The sequence below is a fragment of the Egretta garzetta genome, unplaced genomic scaffold, assembly GCF_000687185.1.
Source record: "Egretta garzetta isolate BGI_Z169 unplaced genomic scaffold, ASM68718v1 scaffold23, whole genome shotgun sequence".
NCBI classification, from domain to species: Eukaryota; Metazoa; Chordata; class Aves; order Pelecaniformes; family Ardeidae; genus Egretta; species Egretta garzetta.
This window is the reverse complement of record NW_009259237.1, coordinates 3,554,588-3,575,846: the sequence shown is the minus strand read 5'-3', so window position 1 is coordinate 3,575,846 and position 21,259 is coordinate 3,554,588. Positions and strand designations below refer to the sequence as shown.

Sequence of the window (21,259 nt, the reverse complement as noted above, 5' to 3'; positions counted from 1 at the left end):
CACAGACACGTGCTTGTAAAGATTTAGTCCAAGAAATTTTAAAATCCACCCTACAATTTCTGCCATGAACAAATCTTTGCACGGAATGCAAGCCCTGCTGAAGTCATTGCCAGCCTCCCCAAACTGGGCAAGGTTCACCTGCAGCGAGACTTGCAGGACTGGAACTTCAGGAACAAACCCGATGGTTTACAGATGCAGAACTGCACAAGGCTTAAAGCTACAGGAGCAAACTCCTTAGGAGAATGCTACAGAGAGAACTGCAAAGTTATGCATGTACATGCAGAGGAAATACAAATGCTATATACATTCACTAAAATATGAAATACAGTATGTTAAAACAGAAAGTTGCTAATTGAAAAAAGATACACAATAGACAGCAAATGTCAGACCCACAGAGTAAAAAACCCACAAATTGACACCAATATAGCAACTGTAAATCAGCCTAGCCAAACCTCAAAATCAGAAACCCCATCAACACTGCCTAAGTTTTGATTTTATGGTTAGGCTCGCTTCTAAAAATAACTAATGATACACACAGAAAATCTAAGGATACAGAAAACTAGTTGCAGCAACTAAGGATCATGTAAGAGCTGCTACGTTCTCTAACATGTCAACAAGATACAGATTTCAGATTAGTTATAAATCTTTCAGCCTACCCCAGACTCAACCCGTTCAAAATCACAGTTTCATTGTGCTTTGTTGGATTTGCAGCAGTTTTGCAGCCTAACTCTGCTTCATTTACAAGTGTAAGTGTCCATTCAGCATGGTGACAGTAAAGCTGTGACCAACAACTTCCAAACTCCCTATCCATGTCTACTGGAAGTTGCTATGCTTTCTATATTTTACCTGGAGAATAGTCATTCTGAACTTACCACAGGCAAATTTTTAGCTATGTCTTTAAGCTTACAATTATCAGCATTTTCTCAAACCCATTCATCACTTGGTGGTTGTTAAATATTTTTTCGAGTTACTGGAGCACTGAGTAATGGAAAAAAAGCATCACAAAGCTGACGGTACACCAAAACAAGGCTCACAAGCAAGGAAGCACCATTTGTTCAGGTTTCTTGGCTTCCAGACAAGAGGAGACATGAGGGAAGATGATCTTTCAAATTCCACCTCAGAGCACAACACACCATCCAGCCCGTATGCTTCAGTGAAAAAGCATCCAAACCAAACTGCACGTTTGGGAGCTATTTTGGCTCTTATTGGGAATTCTCTTCCATTTAACTTCAGTTGGGAACATATCCATTAGTTAAAATGTTGCCCAAGACATGGAAATAGCCCAAATATTGTAGTTATCCTGAGGAAATAATGGAAGCCTGAGAAGATCCCAGTTTCGTATCTTTGCTTGCCAGGCAAAATAAGTGGTGAAGCACATTTAAGTCAAATAAAATGCATGTGAGCTACTACCTTCTCCTGTTGACTAACTGGAAAAAGTTTCTAAAAGCAGGTTCCTTAGAAAAAATGTATTTCTTTTACCCTGAAATTAGATGGTTACTGCTGGTAAACTGCTATTAAAAGAGATATTATTAATGTATTTTAGTACGTTCTCAATTGCATGTACAAAACTACCTGCCTGATAATGCAGTCTTACAAGGGTCATGTACAGAAACAACTACTTAATGTTACTTGGACTGTTACCAAATGTAGCAGCAATCTAAACAAATTAAATACACAAATGAAAATAGGCCTTATAGGCACCTCGATCTATGGCTTACCTTTTAAGAACTGTTTAATGTAGAGTAACATATGCAGTAATATAAAAAAAAGTATCTCCAAACTCTATTTTATGTAAAAGGGAAATATAAGTGCTACATGTCTAGCAGACTGTACGTTGTCTATTACAGAAATTACTTGTCAATCCAGTTTTCTATTGCATGAAGAAAAATTTCGTTCCAGAACAGCCCTTTTCAGCAAGGATGCAGTTGTTAATTGCTGATTTCAATGAATGCAGAGATGTGTCTGACGTTGTCAGGTTTCTGAGGCATCTCGAACGGGAAGGCGGCCAGGAGTGTTGCTGATCAGAGAGAGGCAGTTGGTTGTATGTCAAGGTGCTCACTGATTTAGCTTGAAGCTGTTGAAGTCTCTTATGGTACAGCTCAATCTCCTTCAAAACCTTCTAAGAGAGAAGCTAATCGTGCTTTGCATCACTTTGTTGGGAGCAAAAGCAACGAAAACCTACCTGGCTTCATTTCAGGGTGAAAAGTGCATGGTGTATAAAGCAGATTTAACAGTCAGAAGACCTAAGCACTCTCTAAAAATTCCACATTTCTGTTTCAATTTGTTTTCTAGAATTAATAAGAAGCTATACCACAAGTAAAAGACACATAGCGAAAATATTCCAAACTCCTTCTTGGAAGCATGGGCACAGCTTTCCTAAGGGAGGCTTCAGTTCTGTGTATATATATAATCTTTCCTCCCAAACATATTGCAAAATACTGTAAACATTATTAAATAAAACCGAACAATGCGAAGTATGAGAAAAATCAGATAACCTGTCAGTTGCTCTACTGACAGAATGACTGGCTTACGTGTCATTAATACAACATTAGCCAACAGTGTCAAAAAAAAAAAAAAAAAAGTTGCCTTCTGCATCTGTTTTAGAAGTCACCTTCAAAAATGAGTAAGAGCATTTCATGCCTTTCACAGGGAAAAGGTCTGACACCACAACTTAAAATCTTTTTGTACATAAACCAGTATGAAGTCGAAAAGAAGCAGAAACACGTGTCACATGCCACAGCCTTGCAGGACGGATCGGCTGGACGTGCCCCTCCTTACAGGAGCGTCTCAGCCCTTCCCCGGCAGGTCCTCAGTGCCGCTGGCAGCAGCCCTCCTGCATCCAACCAAACTGGGGTTCTGCTCCCAGTGCAGTAACCCGGGACGGGAGTTTGGAGAAAATATTTCAAGTTCTGTTGATTTTAAAATGAATACAGGCTTGTAAGTCAGTACTGTAACTGAAACGCTACACGACACAATGTGCAAAAGCTTTTCCCCTCCCGTCCCTCTGAAACAATGAGTAAGATGTGGCTGTGTTACTTTCACAGAATATTGGCAACACAAAATGCAAATTTACAATTACATTTTTGGCTTTCAAGCCCAGAAAAATAATACGCATTTTTATATCAATGTTAGCTTTCTTAACTTCTGACTGTGAAGTATCACAAAACACTTTGCGTAACACTTTAGATTTGAAAACTGTGGACTAGAAATGGCCACGGTTCTTTTCTTCATAGAGTCACTGTATACCGTTTTTTTAAAAATAAAGCATCATCTTCCTCTAAGCATGTGTTTTACTTTTATAGGCTTGCTGACACTTTTATTGCCAAATAATTTGAAACTGCCAGGCAATGAAGCAAATTATGGCCAATATCACAATGGGAAGCAATACTTTGTTTGGGATATCTGAGCCATGTGTATGAATTGTTATGATCCAACCACCAACCCAAACCAAAGACAAGCTCTCACAGGCATTTCTCGGGAAGCCTACAGCTACTCCCACGAGCTACCATGTAAAGCTGTCACCTTCCCGCTCTACAGAGCTGCTTGGTGTGTACACTCAGAACTGGATCGCCTCATGATAGTTATAAAACCAAATTATTCTTCTGCAGTTGTTAACACTGCAGAGCGATGACTACGGTGAAACCCAGATGGACTTCCTCCTGGTGCAACACATTTTGGCACAGGGTTGCATGGAGTGTCACCCACCTGCAACCCACATCCTCCCCAGCTTCTGTTCTCAGGACAAAATATTCCCTTCCCCCAAGTGGGTTGGCAAGACTAGCAATTAGAGAACTTATATTGCCATATCTTACTGTGCCATTCTCGTACCTCAGGTTAAAGGTAAACAACTATGAATAATGATGCACTTTACTCAGCGACATTGACTGAGGTTTTAGGGTTTTGAGCCATTATTAACCAGCATACCTGTGAGCAGCCACACAGATGTATTGGTGCCAGCCCAGCCCTAGAACAACAGGAATAAAGGTAGGCACAACCTTTTCCTCCTGCTATGAGCAGCCACACAGATGTATTGGTGCCAGCCCAGTCCTAGAACAACAGGAATAAAGGGGTAGGCACAACCTTTTCCTCCTGCTACTGCAATAAGAGCAAGTTGTTCCCAGCTGGAGATTTTATTCTGTGTGATCTCGTCACACTGCTCCGAGTTCACAGAGAGCGCTCTGTGCTTTAGACTTCACGCAGCTATTAAATCTTTAAGTATTCATGTGCTAACAAAATCTGACCATTTGTTTGGTTAAACACTTCCAAGGCAATTTCAAGCTTAAGGGAACCAGGTATCAGCCTTTCTGTGAGATACATCTTTGGAAACATGCCAAGTGATTTGGAAATAGGGTGGTTTAATAGCAGACCATAAGAATGAATTATAGTAAATGATACCAGAAGTAAGAAACTGGAGAGTTAGGTGACACACACTTTTTCATCTGCTTGTATTCTGACTAATCAAGAGTTATCAATTTATAAAGCAACACTGAGTAAGATAACATCGCAAACCCCAGCAGAGAACTGGAATAGTGTAGGGTGAAGTCCTACCACACTCAGGAAGGTTTTTTGGAAGAGGTGCCCTGCTGTGACCAGCTTCCATCTGACATGGTACAGAGAAAGCTTGTACTGACTCTGTCCCAAAGCCAGGCTTAGCTCGCTGATTTAAGGCCAGCTTTTTGTTGTCAGCACCCCTGGAGTCAAGAGTAACCTTAGAAAAATGCTAGAGAATATTTTTTTGCATAGGAAATGTGGTTCTGGGTATTCACAAGAAAACATCAAGCTTTTTGTTTAAGACTTTCATTCAAAAGGAGAATCTGTAGCCCACACAGGAAATGCTATTAGAGAAATATAAAACAGCTACATGATAATTCTTCATTTAGCTGTGATTTACATAGCCATGGAACCCTGTATTTTTTGTGTTTGTCCTCATCCATGTCTTTCCATCTCATCTACCTTCTCCATGACTTTCCCATCTTTGCTCCTTTTGTAGCACTGTCTCACTAAAGGCTTTCCCAGACTATTACAGATAATGGGAGGCTTGTCTCAACCTTCTTGACAGAAGATGACAAGATATGCCACTAAGTTTTGCTCAGATAGGTACAGGGTGGAAAAAAAAATACATCTGTCTACATCAAATTTTGAAGGAGAGAGGACTGCATGCCTGTACTTCTACAATGCCAACTATGTGTCCTTCAGTACCTATATCAGGAATATGTGTAAGTTTGGGCTGGCTGTATTAAAAAAAACCAGGAAAAGAGAGAAAGAAAGAAACAAAAAAAGGAGAGCAAACAAACAAACAAACAAAAAAACCTTCTTCAGGTGTTCGTGCCCTGCACTGCCCAGGGCCTCCTCCCGCTCACTGCAAGAGAGGTTGGCTCCCAGCAGCTGGGCAGCAGCAGCAGGCGGGTGCGCCCCGCTCTGCCCTGCAGCCCAGGGAAGGGGTGCCTCTGCTCTGCACACCCGCCCCACCGCCAAGAAAAACCAACAAGTGTGTGGGAGTGTCCTCTCACAATAATGTGAGCTAAGCAGAACTTCAGATCCATTTCTCTCACCGGATATGAAATCTTGATCTCACTGAATTCACCAACTGAGCTGGACGTAAGAGTTGGTTCAGTAAACACCCACGTATTCTAGTAGGATTTCATGTGCTATTTTCACACACAGGTTACAAAGGAGTCCCTTGCTTACAGTAGTTATCTCTTGAAGAATTCTAAGACAACAGCCTTAAGCTTCTGCATTAAATAACCCAATTTCCATGATTAGGTATCACCCCTCTTCCACCCCCATGCAGTTCGCATTAATGCCTTATTAAAAATATTAAGTTTGCCAGAGCAAAGAGCCAAAAACCATTTGATTAGGTTGTCCATAGCTAAATTTACCCCTGAGTGCCATTTCCCAGTGTGTCTGCAAAGCAGTGGGATGTCTCTAATACAGAAGTGCTGTGTACAAATAAAGAACTGGGAACACCGAGCTAGTATTGCTGGGTTAGCAGAAGGAGGCAGCAGCAATGGAGGCTTCAGAAGATGCAGAAGGTACAGTGTCAGTACTGCCTGCTTAACACCTCTGCTAGACACACACAAGCAATATGCCAGAGATCAGGGAAAGTCTCAGGTGAAGTTCTGACAAAAGGATTACCTGTTTGACTTGTCTATTTTGCTGAATGGATGATTTTTTTCTGGTTTTATTATCCTAATTATTATCCATTTTTAATTGGCATATTTAATAAGCAACAGTAGTCTCTTTAGCACAGACAATTCTTCGCTGAAACATCAACCCAACAGAGATGGCGGCAAACCCAGAGTCTTGGCCAGTTGCCATCCGTTAGGAGCCTCCCCATTGGGAAGGAGGTATCTGGGGCATTCACTGCGCCGCCTGACTTGCTCAAACAAGGAGCAAGGATGTCAGAGCTGCAGGGAAGAGAAGGGAGTGTGCAAGGAGAAACCTGTATTGGCAGCTGAGCACTTCCCAATCAAACGGAGGAGAGCAAACCTCATCAGCTTCTCACCAGACTGTGAGACCAGCACAGCGTAACAACACCACAGCTATGTTTTCAAGTTACTGAAATTCTGCAGTTATCTAAACCAGTCTATTTCTAGACATCTACTGAGAAGTGGAAGGTACCTACTAAAGGTGAATTGTAGAAGTTTGATACTCCTAATGCGGGCCACCCTTCTTAGTTGCTAACATTTGGACTTAAAGAGCCTTAGCTTTCAGCAGCTGTTTTGGGAGACTCTGACCTGTGTTCCCCAGCCTGGACAACCAACAGGAGATCACAGGAGTAGGTGAACTGTCAGACCTTTAGTTATTGATTTTTACTGTAAATACTGTCAAGTTTTCTTATGTGTGTATGTGTGTGCTCACACACACACACTCACACACACACACACGTGTGTGTCCATGTAAGTAAAAGGTTAACGCTTCCAATTTTTTTTGCATGATGAAAACTGGGCCAATGTCCAATGGTACGGGTTCGTTTAGTTTTTTAGACAGACTATTGTTGTTCTTGGGGTTGTTCAAGCAACCTCCCAATTATCCATTCTCAAATGGAATCCACCAGACAGGGGTTTCACAGTACTCCACAGAAGACAACAACTGAATGCAAAAAAAGACAAGACAGCTGCTAGCCTTCCCATGGACAGACAGGTCCAAACATTCAAGCCAAGTGTACAGTAATGAAGGCAGCAGCTAGTATTACAGGAAAGGAGGCTGCCCATGCCCTAGCCAAGCGTGCTATTTTGCTAGTAAGAACACTTTTTTTTTCCCATTCAGAAAAAATACTTACTCTTTATGGCAGCAGCTCAAGCTGCAAGTATGGACTGCAATGTACAACTGAAATCAGAAATATTCTTGCCCTGAAGACCCAAACTGGTTCACCCTAGCTGTGGAGCAGTATCACACTAGGAGGACTCCCCAAGGCCCCAGCTCTGCAAGACTGTGCCTCCACCACAGGGTAACAAGTGGTTCCCTGAAGAGACACAAGAGAAGACCCGATGCTGCACCAAACACAGGGACTGGGGATTACAATCTGGTTTGGGGGGATACACAAAGGGTTTGTTGGAGGCTTAATTGTACATTCCCTCTGAGCCATACACTGGTTTAAAATTATATTTTGACCCATACAATGGAATTCTTCATACCAAGAGCAAGCAGACTTTGCTACTGAAATCCATCCAAGATAAGCAACATCCATCAAGAGGAGTGCTAACATACATTATGTGTATCTGTACTAACAAAGACCACCATAAAAAGTGGATTACACTAAATGGCATTTAGAAATTACCAATATTAAATCAACAGCTATTAAAAAAAATACTAGGTTTTACCCTGAACACCCTAGTCAAATCAGTCCACCAGCATCCAAAGCAACTTCATGCTCTCTTTTTTTTTTTCACACCACGCTGGGAATGTTAGTCTAAAACTATGACAGATAAAACTCATTTACAGGTGACAATTAAACAGACGTTTCACTTACACTATAATGGATGGAGAGCATAAAATTAAAAGGCAGACCATAACATAGCACTTAAAGGAAAGCTAAAATTTGTTACAGCAAACACGCCATTAATACTTAGCGACCTCTGCTTTGGCTAAAAGGCTTTACAATTTCTAACAGCAGGCAATCACACAGCCTGAATTAACCAGTACTAACAGAACACATATTCAATTAGAGCAAAATTATTGTTAATTCTAGCAAATATATTCTTCTATTTTTAATCAAATTAATTTCTTCTAAATTAGCATAAAATTAATATAGTCCATATGTACAACAAAAAGGAAAAATACCTACACTTGATGAAAATAGTAAATATTAATCAAACCAGAGGAATCAAGCCAAAGGAGTTATTTCAGAAATGGATAGGCAGCTGATTTTGCAATCAACCAGTAAGTAGTAGCAATGTACTTCATATTATTATTAGAAACAAAACCATAACTAACAACAAGTTGTTTCACAACTGCAGACTGAAAGGTTAAAGCTAACCATAATTTTTGCATATTATTACAGCACCAAACTTCAAAATGCGTAAAACATGCACAAGGCCAAATGAAAATACTAGTCTCACCCACATAAAATAGTTGAACATTTACACCTGACACATTAATATCCTGGGATCTTAAAAGCAGTGCTTTCAAGAAGTAATAAATACAGTATTTTGTTCCGTAGGATAAATTGTTTTAATAGCAGACAACGAAGTACTTGGGGTGGAAAAGGCAGGACTTCTATTATCTGATGCAAAAAGATTGGTCAGCTCCTGCTTTTTAATGCAACATTGCCCCCATCTGGACAAATGAATTTTGGTTTATAGGTTGGCATTAGTATCATAAAACTTGATAAAACACAGTGTAAATTTTAAAAAAAAGTTTGGAAAAGAGCGAGAGCAAACTTCAGTCATCTTTTGTAGTATACTTTTTTCAAGCTCACCTAAGTCTTTTAACTGACTTATTGAAAGTCTTTTCCTGAAAGTCTTTTCTTCAGTATTTTCCTGAAATAAATTGATAACCACTCAGTACTCATAAAGTCCTTTTATATTACACTTACTCATTCCTGCAAAAAAGGAAATAGTGCATTTTCTACAAATAATATTGTAAAATATTAAGATAAATATGCTGATATAGTTTCAATGCAATATGCATCTTGTGTGTATATATAAAAGATAAATGCACATAGCTTATACAGAAAGTGACAAATCTTTTTATTGTAGAAAACCATATATTATACTTTAGATCAAAGAACTAAAATTAGCAAAGTCGAAAGTGACAAATCTTTTTATTGTAGAAAACCATTCCATTGTTTTATTGTAGAAAACTTCCATTTTACCTAACAGAAGGCTTAGCCTTTGTGAATAACCATGAGCAACTGGATCTGACTAGTCCTTGCAATAACCAACCTTCTTTGCAGTATTCTTCACACACCTTGGAGTGACCAGCAGCTCCAGGAGGTCTGAAAACTGTCCTAGGTCTCTCTTGAGTAATTAAAAAATAAAAAGCCCTGAAAATTTAGCACCTTCCTTCCCTGTTTCATCCAGACCAACCTTTCACAACTACCTGTACTTTCAGTCATGAAAAATTCCCTATGATGAACAAAGTTTCTGAAATGACAAGAGGAAGAGCACTAGAAGTTAAATAGGATCTTTTGACAGCACCAGAATTTATAATAATAAAAAATTTATTAAAAGGTACATACCAGTGCCAAATGGAAGGAAACAAACCCAAGTTTAACACAACTTGGGTGGCATGCACATTATACGCATAAAGGCAGTGCTCCTGGAAGGACACCACACCTTTGCTCTGGCAAGTACAACATGTTACCAGTATCAAAACAAGGGATAATCATCATCTCCTTCCAGAGAGCGCTTATTTTAGTGCCCCCTGGTGTCAATATTATGTTTGCATTAGGATATTAAGGAAAGAAACACAAAAACATTCCTCAGACTTAAATTATTATGTCTTTCTGCAACACAAGGTTGCTTTCCATATCCCCAACTCCATTATTTGGCTATGCAAATAACAACATCTGTTAATATAGTTGAGACATACATAAAACATTTAACAAAGATGCATTATGCTATGTTGTACTTTTATGAATGTCAGGACTAACAAAACTTCCTTAGTGCTTAAATTCTGGTACCTGAATGCAATAAAAATATTTTCAGGTAAAAATAGTTTTACTGCCATCACTAGCAGGTTGTGGAAACAGCAGTGAGCTTTTGCGGCAGGTAGCGTCCTGCTTCCCCAAGGGTGCTGTACTCTTCCCAATGCTTTCACTGAAATCAGCAAGCTTAAATCTGAGAGCATTAAAAGAAACAGTCAAATAAAATGAAAGACACCATCTGATGATGCAACCTGCTTCCATTTGAACTTCTGAAGTCGGTTTTATTTTATAAATAATAGATAGGCCCACTGTGAATACAAGGTTAATGGTCTCTCTGAGGTCCGCTGCACTTCACAAGCAGTTGCTGCTGTACTCCCCTTATTTACGCTTCCACCCAAGCCCTCTTAATAAATTACACTCTGGCCCTCACTCCAGGGAGGACTAGTATCCCCTGTTAATTGCCCCTGTTAATCAGGCTCTGGACCTGCGGGTGGACATACCAAAGCGCCCGCCCAGCTCCGCGGAGCAGACACAGCACAGCCCGGAAGCTCCGCCAGCGAGGGCGCTCAGAGCCGGGATCTGCCCGCATGGGGGGAAAGGAGACCGTGCCACGCATCCAGCAGACCTTCGTTAACATTGAGACTTAGGAGGATATTTCAAAAGGTTAAAAATGCTGAGTGCTTCAGTAAAATAGACAATTATTTTCAGTATTTTGCAAAGCCAGAATGGACCAACTAACCGGCAAAAATGTCATCAAGTGCTTGAAGGTCAGTGAACCTGCCAATAAATGTTGCTCGCTAAGTGCTGAACTTTCACTGTGATACATTTGTCAGATGCCATAAAAAGACCAAGACCTGCAACTTGTGACACCTGCAGAAAACTATCTCAGGTAATAGCCATATCTATTTCAGTGACATCTGGGGTCAGACTTATTTTCTCACATTTCTATTATTTAAGCATGAACCTCATCACGAAGAATCAATCTTTATTTTAAGATCATAGAAGCATTGCCTATTTGTCAAACGTTGCAGGAGCCCTGCTGATCAATTGCAATAAAACAATTTACTCACGACGTGTCTTCAGTGTGCGGCAATGCCAGGAATCACAAAGGCAGGCTGCACGAACTGCTAGGCAGCAAACTGAATGCAATAAACTATCATTTTCCTGAATACCTTCTCAAAATCAAAATGTAAAGCACATGCTTCAGGTTCAGCACCTCCCATTGCTCCTACAACAAAACACCGAACCACAAAGGTGAGAAGAGACGTTTGCTTTGCCACAGGCTTCCTCTGGTGCACCCTATCTATTTGGACCAGTTTTCTCCTTCCCCGACAGCCGTGGTGTGGCTCCACGCTGTAGCACTGGTAGGGCTGGGGCAGAAGACAGAAGGGAGCAGCCAAGGCAATTTGCTTCCTTCATTTATAAGAAAGCAGATGCTTTCATTTTTCAGAGGGCAGATGCTGATTTGTTGAGACCAACTCTTTTCACAGAAACACGCTGGCTTTGACTGAACTTTTCAAGGATGCTATTTCCCAGCGTCAAGTCATAGCTTCCAGACAAAGTCCAAGATCAATCTGAGGAGAGCCGAAACCAGAGGTTTCCATCTCCCATGAGGGCCCTCTAATGACTGAACCAATCTCTCTCCCCAGTGCAAACAAAAGCAAAATAGCTGCAAAAGGAGAACATGAGACACTTGCCCAGGAAGAACAAGTAATGCAGGGTATGCCGTTTTATGGACAGGAGCCCCAGGTGCTCATTTGCTCTTGATTTATGCATAGCAGGGAGTCACATCTCTGCTCTTCGAATTTATTTGGGTTTTTTTTTTTCTTCTTGAGTAGCAACTTTTCATTTCATTCTACTCCCCACCTAACTTTGAAAGACCTTTGGTTATCCAAACTGGACTGCTGGGGGTTGGGAGAGCGACTCAAAAACCCTGGCAAATTTGGTTTGGTTACTTTCTGGCTCTGGCCTTGATGGAGGCCTCTTGTGTACAGGGCAGGAGACTGCAAACTACAAGAAGCACTTTTGCCTGTGACTCCACTTTCCATATTGCAAAGCAGGTGTCTTGGCACACAGCAAGTAATGCGATACCTTGGGACGATGCAGTAAACCTCAGTCTGGGGCTCAGTTTCAACCCAAGCTGTCACAGGTTTAAGGTGACAGAAGAAAATCCGTATTTGTACATTAGCCTGGTTGTATGTCATCACCGCAGGCAGTGATTTGCACATTCTGAGCAAAAAATTTTATTTAAAGGCAATAACTGAGAGAAAGGGTTGGGGTGCCTGGAATTGCTATTCACAAGGGTGGTCAGCCTACCCGTTTATCTGCATGACCTTTTCGACCACGGAGACAATAGACACTTGCTTAGGAGAAGTTTTGGTTTAGACCATATTGATCATACAATTTAAATGTTCACCACATAGATGTTATAGTACATAAATTATTTATACAAAACACTGACTTACTGCTACTTCAATATTTACTTTTAATGTCAGTTAAATGCATGTATCTATTGAACACCTAATCTTCCTTAAAAATATTGATTTCTATGTCAATCATAATGCTTTTTGTTAGTTACCTATTTGTTTTTAATATTTAACAGACTAAAAATGACAGCCCCACTTAGCAAGACAGTCCATATTAACAAGAAATGCCAGAATTCTCTTGATAGTCCTTGTCTTACACTGAGATCTTTTAGCGCAGAAGCTGTGCCTGTAAAAACGTGGATTACGATGCAATACCAGAGATGCAATTCCATACCAGTTTCTTACAGAAGCAACAAACCCATTTGATGTAGATTAATTTTAAAAAATGAACATCATAAAACCAGGCTGTTCTAAACCTGCCACAGTTTTTGAAGGAGAAGCCAGAATAACAGTCTTAAAAAAAATTAAAAATGCGATAGCACAAGTATTTTTGCCTATGATATCCTGTTGATACCATCAAATCCTTGTAACTTACATTTTTAAAAGAGCAAACAATGCATGCACTTGAGTGTTTCAAAGAAGCAAACCATTAGTCTTCCAAATGTATTTTTTTCTAATATTCAGGTGCTTTGTTGACTTATTTACTGACACTTACTGCACTGCACTGCTTCATACATAAAAAACCTGAGCAGCACATTTCTGCAAAACTCATGAATGTTATTCATATCCACTAAATAATGTTAAGAAAAAGACATGAAAGTCTACTGAATAATTTAATAAAAATTACACCAAATACCCAATCTTCCAATTCTATTACATACAAGTATAGGAGTTGTTAAATTAGATTTATATCAAAATACTGGCAGAAGCAGAAATAACCCTTAAAACACTCCTACGTCTTTTTCACCAACAGCAAAACCATTTTTTCCCTATGTTCAGGGCTTCCTGAGATTATCCAACAGAGGGCTCCCAGCAGCTATTAAAAAGTTTAACTGAGAGCCAAATATACGAACTCTAACACATACACACAAATCAGCATACTGTCATTTTAATAACCTGTTCTGTATGCACATACACGTGCACTTACACCCACTTTAGAAATTTGTAAAAGCATACAGTAAAACCACCCAGGTTTTATTCTGTCATAATTTGTATGCTGCTAAAGTATGCTAGCTCAAGATTTTTTCCAAAACACTATTTTTAATGGCGGAAAATTGAGTGTATTTTTAAATCATCTTTACACAAATGAAATTATGTTTTCTTATCATTTCTTTGCTCTCACTTGAGAAAAATACTAAGAAAATTGCATGGAGCCAAGTTTGACTGCTACGTGAGTATCAGCCAGTGGGAGAGGCAAGGGCAGAGGCTGAAGCCCAGGCGGGTGCTCAGGCACACGGAGCACTTACTTGCTAACGCCAATCTACACCTGACAAACTTCATTTCATCGAGACAAAGATGCAACTGGACCATGTCAGCAAGAGGATATTTCAAATTAGGTTAAACCTTGTTCTCTTTGTTGAGGTGGTTACAGTCCAGTCCAGTCATTTTGATATGCTTAAGCGATCGATGTACTTGGTAGATTATGCTTTTCTGATATTCAGATGTCTGAGGCTAATAAAAAACAAGTATTTTTTAAAGATTTTGCCAATACAGCAAGAAATCTGAATTTGTGAAGAGTCTTGGCATGTGCTCTCAGAGTTTAGGAAGGACTTCAGCCATCCACTAAACTCTCCTCAGAGACTGTAAGTAAAAGGGTCCTATATATACCCTTCACCTTGAGGCCTCCCAGTAATACTATTCCCCTCACCATTTTAAGGCCTTAATTTTAAGTACAGGACATCATAATGCATTGTGGTGTATCTTCTCTCAGTAGCATATACTGAGATGTCCTGTTGGCTACACACTTTTTTTTTAAAATTTAACTGAACGCCACAGCCACCATGTCAAGTTGGTGTGTCCTGTCTGGTCAAAAAAACCTCACAGAATATTATCTACTCAAACACAATGTGATTGCAAGTCAAAGCTACTGTCCTGCAATAGATTAATGTTAGTATTTGATGAGTTTAGTAAGCTATTCGTCACAGGTGAAGGTAATACATGAATTATTGTACAAGAAGCTTTTAAAAAAGTTTTTAAAGTATTAAAAAGAAATTACCTATCTGTAATTCAGTTAAGTTCATTCTGCACCACCTGCAGACATGCCCAGAACATTAGCCAACAAGGCATATTTTTTTACTTCCAAGATTGAATTTGTTTTTCCATAATAGCTTTTGAGCTTATCTATGATAATACTAATTTTCTTTCCTCCGCACATGCAACTGTGAAAATACATACATGCAGCCTTTTTGCACGTGCCAGAAAAGTAAGCTAATACATATGCTCCACTGAATGTCAGTGATTAACTCCTCCAAAACTAGTTCTGCAGTTTTATAAATGCAGACTTTTTAACCAAAGCCTTTAGGAGGGGAAGCACAAAAAGTATACTCTGCTATGTTACACACCACACAATTAGGTCTGTCTTTCAATTTATAGCAATGTAATTGGTGCTTTCATTCACCCTGCTTTTACCTGCAGTGATACTGCAAAGCATACGGACATGTAATGCAATTAGTGAAAAAATTATGGTATTTGCAACTGTATTACAGCAATACTAAACTCTAAGCAAAATCCTTTCAGAAATTTTTGGCACAATATAGAACTAGAAGCACCTATAGTTCTGGCCTAACCTGAACTGAGATGAGTTTGATCTCCTCACGCATTGAAGAGTCTGCTTTCAGGCTGGGGTGTCTGGGTGCTCATAAGCATTTGGAAGATCTAACCCATACTAGAATTTGATGCAATTCTTTAAAAGTAGCCAACACTCTCCCAACCCTCTACCCATCAGTGCTGAGGTTTGGATCTGAGGGTCAAGAAAAAACTCAGACGCCAATTTTTTGCAACTGCCCTTGTACTTAGAATACAGCCATTTCTTAAACTAAAGTCTAAGTGTCTTTGGCACAGAAGTGTTTGAAAACAATCTTACTTTTCCCTTTCAACTGGAGATACAGGTATAAAGGACCTTTGGAAGAAACCAGACTAGTCAGGCATGCAAGACTACATGCTATTTTAAGATTTACTTTCATCATTATGCAGCCATCATTTTACTAATTAAGTCCAAGAGTACATACAATGCATGCATGGAAACAGCAGTAGTGTAACAAAAGTACCAAACGAACTCTAGCCCTTTACTTACCACAAGTCTCCGTCTTCAATAGTTTTATCATTTGGGGCTCCAGCATGGCCATAGTGCAAAACAGACGAGTTCTCCCCACTGATAGGCAAAAAGAAAATTCAGCACAATTAATGGAAGAGGAAACATTAACACGTGCAACATGAGAAGGCATATTATTAACATGTGACATTGTAAACATCGGTGTATTCATATATTAAGCACGAAATTTTGCAGGCTGAGAGAACTGCCACAGGCGTTACCCTGCAGCTCGCTCAGCAGAAATAGGTATGGAACGGGGATTTTGCTATTCTGGCTGCGAGATATGACCTTTCTGCAGAAGGAACTTGGCACAGTTCATATACATGTTTCCCACGTCCATGACAGTCTTAAGAAAGCAATTATGCAAGAGTAATTTTTCAACCTATACCCATTTATTACCTTTTGGATTTTTTTTTAATTACTAAGTGATGTATTTCCCTATTTGAGGTTAAACATTCTGAGGCATAAAAAACTAACTTCCACTGGAGTAAAATCCGACATGTTTGAAATGCTCTAGGAGGCACTGGAACTGGAAAAATTCAGCTGTCCAAGTCAACAGCACCAGTTCATCTCTGGCATGGCTACGCATGATCTCTGATGGAGTGGATACACTGCACGCTGCTTGGGGAGCATCTGTAGCATACAACGTCAGCAGCAGTAACAGGCGTGAGAACTGTCACTCCCTATTTTGCCTCTTCCTAAAAATCACACTGCAAAGAAAAATTTTTTATTCCTGGAAACCTTTCAGACTAAATTGCTGATTCACACAAATAAAAACATCTCCAGAGATGGATGGACCCTTGTTTTGCCCTTCTGAAGCTCCACACTCCATTCGGTAACCTGCATTTGGCCTTGGCGTCCTCTCTTGTCTACTGATATTCCCCCAGGTCTATCAAACATCAGTTAAAAGACTGGTAAAGATCTCAAGCTCTACATATTTTTCTTTCACTATTCTCCTCAGATAGATACTGTCTCTCATTTTCTCTTAAAAAAAAATAGAAGAATTGTATCATATCCAAAAATAGACAGTACTGGGACAGGATTACTGCGGCATCTCTCTGACCCCTCCACCAGACTTGCCAGTCTGTATCTCCCCTTTCATTGAAACCGTATTGGTCATCCTGCTCAAATCTGATTCTTTCAAGCTGTGATGGTGGAACAGCTTCATATCTTAGGTGAAAGGAATCTGAGGCTCAATTTCAATGAATCTGTTGTTGCATCTGGAGTAAATGTGCCATCTGACATTTTCATATTAGACTTCTGATATGTGCAATTACAAAAACCATAAACATGCACTGTATCCAGAAAGAGATTACCTTCAAGATACATTAAGCACTTGTGATCAATTAGATAGTTAATAGATCATTGGTCATTCAGATATAATAAATCCATAAGGAATGATTATGGAGGAGAAAGTAGATACTGTCTTAAGTTTCTGATGGCTCTCAATCTAAAGGGCTGGACCATGTTAATGTTTTGAAAGCAGTAAGTTTTTATTATTCAGTATTTTTCAACATACAAGAATCACCATGTAATAAGGCAGTAAAGGACAATGTTTCAGAATCATGGGAATGATTTTCTGATACAAAGTGTATTTCTTAAAATTATACATGCTACAAAGGGAAAAATTAAAGTTGTTAAATCAAGAGCTTAAAACCACCACAAATTAAGGCTGCAGCAGATTTGTTTTGTGATGCTGGTCCAATGGCTTAGGCACAGCTTTACAACTGGCCTCTAGCTGGCTGCTTTTTACTGCTTGGACTCCTGACTTGGGAACCTACACTGTTGTACAAATAACTACAAACAGCCCCATAAAACCTGCACACAAGATGAAGACAGAGGTGAGCTTCCTTTTGAGATGTCCTGCCTCCTGGGCACTGGTGGAATAGTTCCTTCTGGCCACAATTCCAGTTTTCCACACCAGGACACTTTAAAACTTAGTTTGCTCTGTCTGAAAAAAAGATCTGTGACAGGGCAATGGACTGCAATCAAAAGAAAAAGGCCTTCTGTGTGAGGTGATGTGTACGGCAGGAACCATGTTTCCAGCCTCAATCGTCTCCTTTCATGTGGAAGTGACAGCAGCGGAGACAGCTCCCACCTCTGCGTTGGTCTATCAGCCTGACGAGAGGAGGCAGCATCATTTCCAGCCTGAAGAACTGTTCCCCAGGTGGATGGCTACAATTTTGGTGGGGTGGCACTTGGAAGCGACTGGAATGACCTTGGTGCTACACACAACACTGTTTGTGAACCCACATGCTTAGTGTTTAAGGAAAAACACAAAACTAATAAAAACCCCCTACACCTGGCATGCACACACGCTTACACACACACACACACACGCTCCACAGCAGTTTGTCAGGATTTTAGCTGCAGATACTATTCCTTATCTCTCTCTAAAAATGGGGATAAAGCAGGAGAAGCAAATAGCACATGCATATATTTATGATCAACTTTTAAAAAATTATCATGAAGCTTAAGGGCATGACTCCATGCTAATGTATTTGCAGAAAGCTTGTTTACTTATCATCATATGCTGGCACCCTCAGTGTCATATACTATACCAGCTGCATAAACAAGTCATATATTCAAATATGAGTATTGCAGAAATGCTTTCAACAATAGATATTGCAAATACAAAGATGGAGGCTTCCTTTTGCACATTTTAATGTAAAGGTTTTAGTTTACAAAATATTTCTGTAAGGTTTGGCACCAACTGTTATGGAAGATGCATGTAAAATCTGTTTTTCAGCACCGTTAGCGAAGCGTTAAGCAGCACACAATCTTTCTTGGCATTTGAGACTCCTTATCTGTCACGCACATCTTGGCTCTGCTGCGTAAATGGGATCGTACCACGGAGAGCACAGTTGGTGCTAAGACCAGATACGCACACCATATGCATTTCAGGTTTTTTGTCTGTTTGAAGTGATTGGGGTGAGGCGGTCTGCTCACTTGGGACTGGCTCTGGGCAGGTGCCCTGAGCTGAACACCCATTAGCAACCAAGGCACAGCAGACCTGCTCCTGAAAGTTCTCCCAGCTGTTTTTCACCCAAAAGAAATCCAGCATATGCACTCCAGGACTGGTCCCTGTCTCTGAGCAAAGCCCCACAGCTGGGGACAAGGGGGAGACCTTGCTTCAGAAATGCACTACTGAACCAAATTAAAACACCGATGTGGACACAGCTCCAGCCTGTTCCTGCCAAGAGGTACAAGGCCAATCTTCCTCATAGGAACCGTCTTTACCACCACCCTGAGATGAAGGCAGGGAAGATGATTTAGGAGCAATGCTACAGAAGTGATGTGTACCCACAAGGTAAATGCTACAGCTAGCCAGAAATTGTTCATAATGATTCAGTTAGACTTTCAAGATGGCTTCAAAACAATTTAAACAAAACCCCCAGCCACTGGCAAAGTAAAGAGCCTTCCTGCAGAAGCTATTTCTTTTCTTCCCAAGGAGCAACAGTTGAAAGGTCTGGCATTAGACTGCCAAAGTCAGGGTTTAAAATGAAGCACTGTGGGGAGGTGTGGATCGCTGGCAGTTCTGCTGCCTTCCTGGAGGTCAGCACCTCTGAAAACCACCACACATGAGGATGCTGATGTCTACGTTCAGGCAGCCAACCTGAAAAATTCTCCAAGAGATTTCTGTGTATCTATTTTTATTCCTTTAATAATTTGCCTCTAACTGGTGCCAAAGATGTGTTTGTTGGAGAAAGAATTGGGTGAAGGGGTGGAAAAACTGCAAATTAACACTACTGAGAATGCAAACAGTAGGAAGAGATTCAGATTACTAGGAAAGGAAAAAAAGTCCCCAAAATACATTTTAGATCAGAAAACACCCTGAAAAAAATTATTAGAAGAAAAAGAGGAGGAATGCCAGCAATATTTTAAGAACAGGACTAAGCTGAGCATCAAGCATTACAAAAAGTGCAGCTATTAGCTCTACATTAAGAACATCTAAAGAAAAACCAACAGACCATTAACTAAACCAGCAAACTATTTCCATCACGATTTAAATAATAAGATAAATCTAGAACAGCCTTCTCTCCACTTTTTCATTGAAGAGATGAAATCTTAAAAATCTGTATTGAAAAGAAAGAGAACCAGATTCAGTAAGTATCCTAATCTTATCCAAAAAGCTTTACTTATGGTGATAGAGGAAGGCATTTTACTGTACTATGTTATTCGTAATCACTGGTATCATCTGCTGAGAGCTGTCACCTGCCTAGAGACATCAACCAGGAAGATTTGAACCTAAGCCTAAGATGCCGCAGTATCAAGTAGCAGCTGACTGTGGCTTCCATGGCGGTTGCAGAGATACTGGTGCCTCCACCTCCACCTATCTCCAGTTGGGAGCTCTGCGTCTGGTTACCAGCGGATGCCATTCATTGTAGGGTCACCAGGACACAACTGTGCACATAAATTAACCTTTGTTTTCCCTTTTGTAAAAATGGTTACTTGGAACACTAAGACACTGCAATGAATAGTTCATTAGCATTTGAACACTACGCGGAAGTCAACACGTTGTAGATTAGTGCTAAATACATCCAAGTACATTTATCAAATACTACCATTCTCATTTAATTGCACTTATGTGACGTCTGTTTGCGCTTCAAACCACTTACAAGCTGACAGTGTTTGAAAGCATCGCTTAACTATGGGACTAACCTTGCTATGTGACGACCTGTAATACTAATATATGTGTGTTGTTATTCTCAACTGATTGGAGAATGAATACATGCAAGTGAATACATAAAGCGTATGTGGTCACACCAAATATTCATTTACACTCTCCAGGAGAGCGTAACGCTGGACAGGGACAGCAACAAATGCACACACCCAAAACATGCCAAGTGATTTATTTCTGTACTGAATATAGTATTGATTACTCTTGATTTCCAGCTTAGTGAGCATCTTTTCTAAAATCTGAATAACAAACTTGGTTTTTATTTAAAAGCATGTTTCCCTTCTATGGAAATTATCATCAGGCCTGTAATCTAAAAAGGAAAGAACCGGTCAAAATATCACAGTTTTAAGTGTCAAGAAAATGACAAAACTCAGCATGAATAGACTAAAACAAAACTATTCAAAAATCCTAATTGCAAAAGCTATTTTTAATCATAAATGTAGTTAAATGTAATATTTACAATGCGTGACATTTTCATGGTAATAAAAAATGCCTATTATTTTTGCCATTATTATGTTAATTGAATTCATCAAATAGATCTACTTACATTCATTTTATTAGGACCTAGGTTAAAACTGTTAACATTATTCATTCTTACTTCATTGCTCATAGTCAGAATATAGAAATTTACAGACAAAGGCCTTTGTAGTTTATCTTACATAATTATTATTTTTTTTAAACTCAAGTTTGTCTGCACTTTTAATTGTAGTGGTAGGATACTATGCCAGTTCCCAACTACAACAGTGAGTCACGATATTGTTTGGATCTTGAGTTTCAAGGGCAGCCCTTCTCTTTGTATTAAATCCTCCAGC

The 21,259-nt window shown here is 39.8% G+C and overlaps 1 protein-coding gene across 1 annotated transcript in view; it reads right to left on the bottom strand.

Moving 5' to 3' along the window:
* Positions 1–21,259, bottom strand: part of PEPD (peptidase D) — a 159,495-nt gene that overhangs the window by 40,331 nt on the left and 97,905 nt on the right. Inside the window, exon 11 of the mRNA XM_035891534.1 lies at positions 15,749–15,826. Coding sequence (XP_035747427.1) covers positions 15,749–15,826 — 78 coding nt within the window. The remainder of the gene's footprint in view (positions 1–15,748; positions 15,827–21,259) is intronic.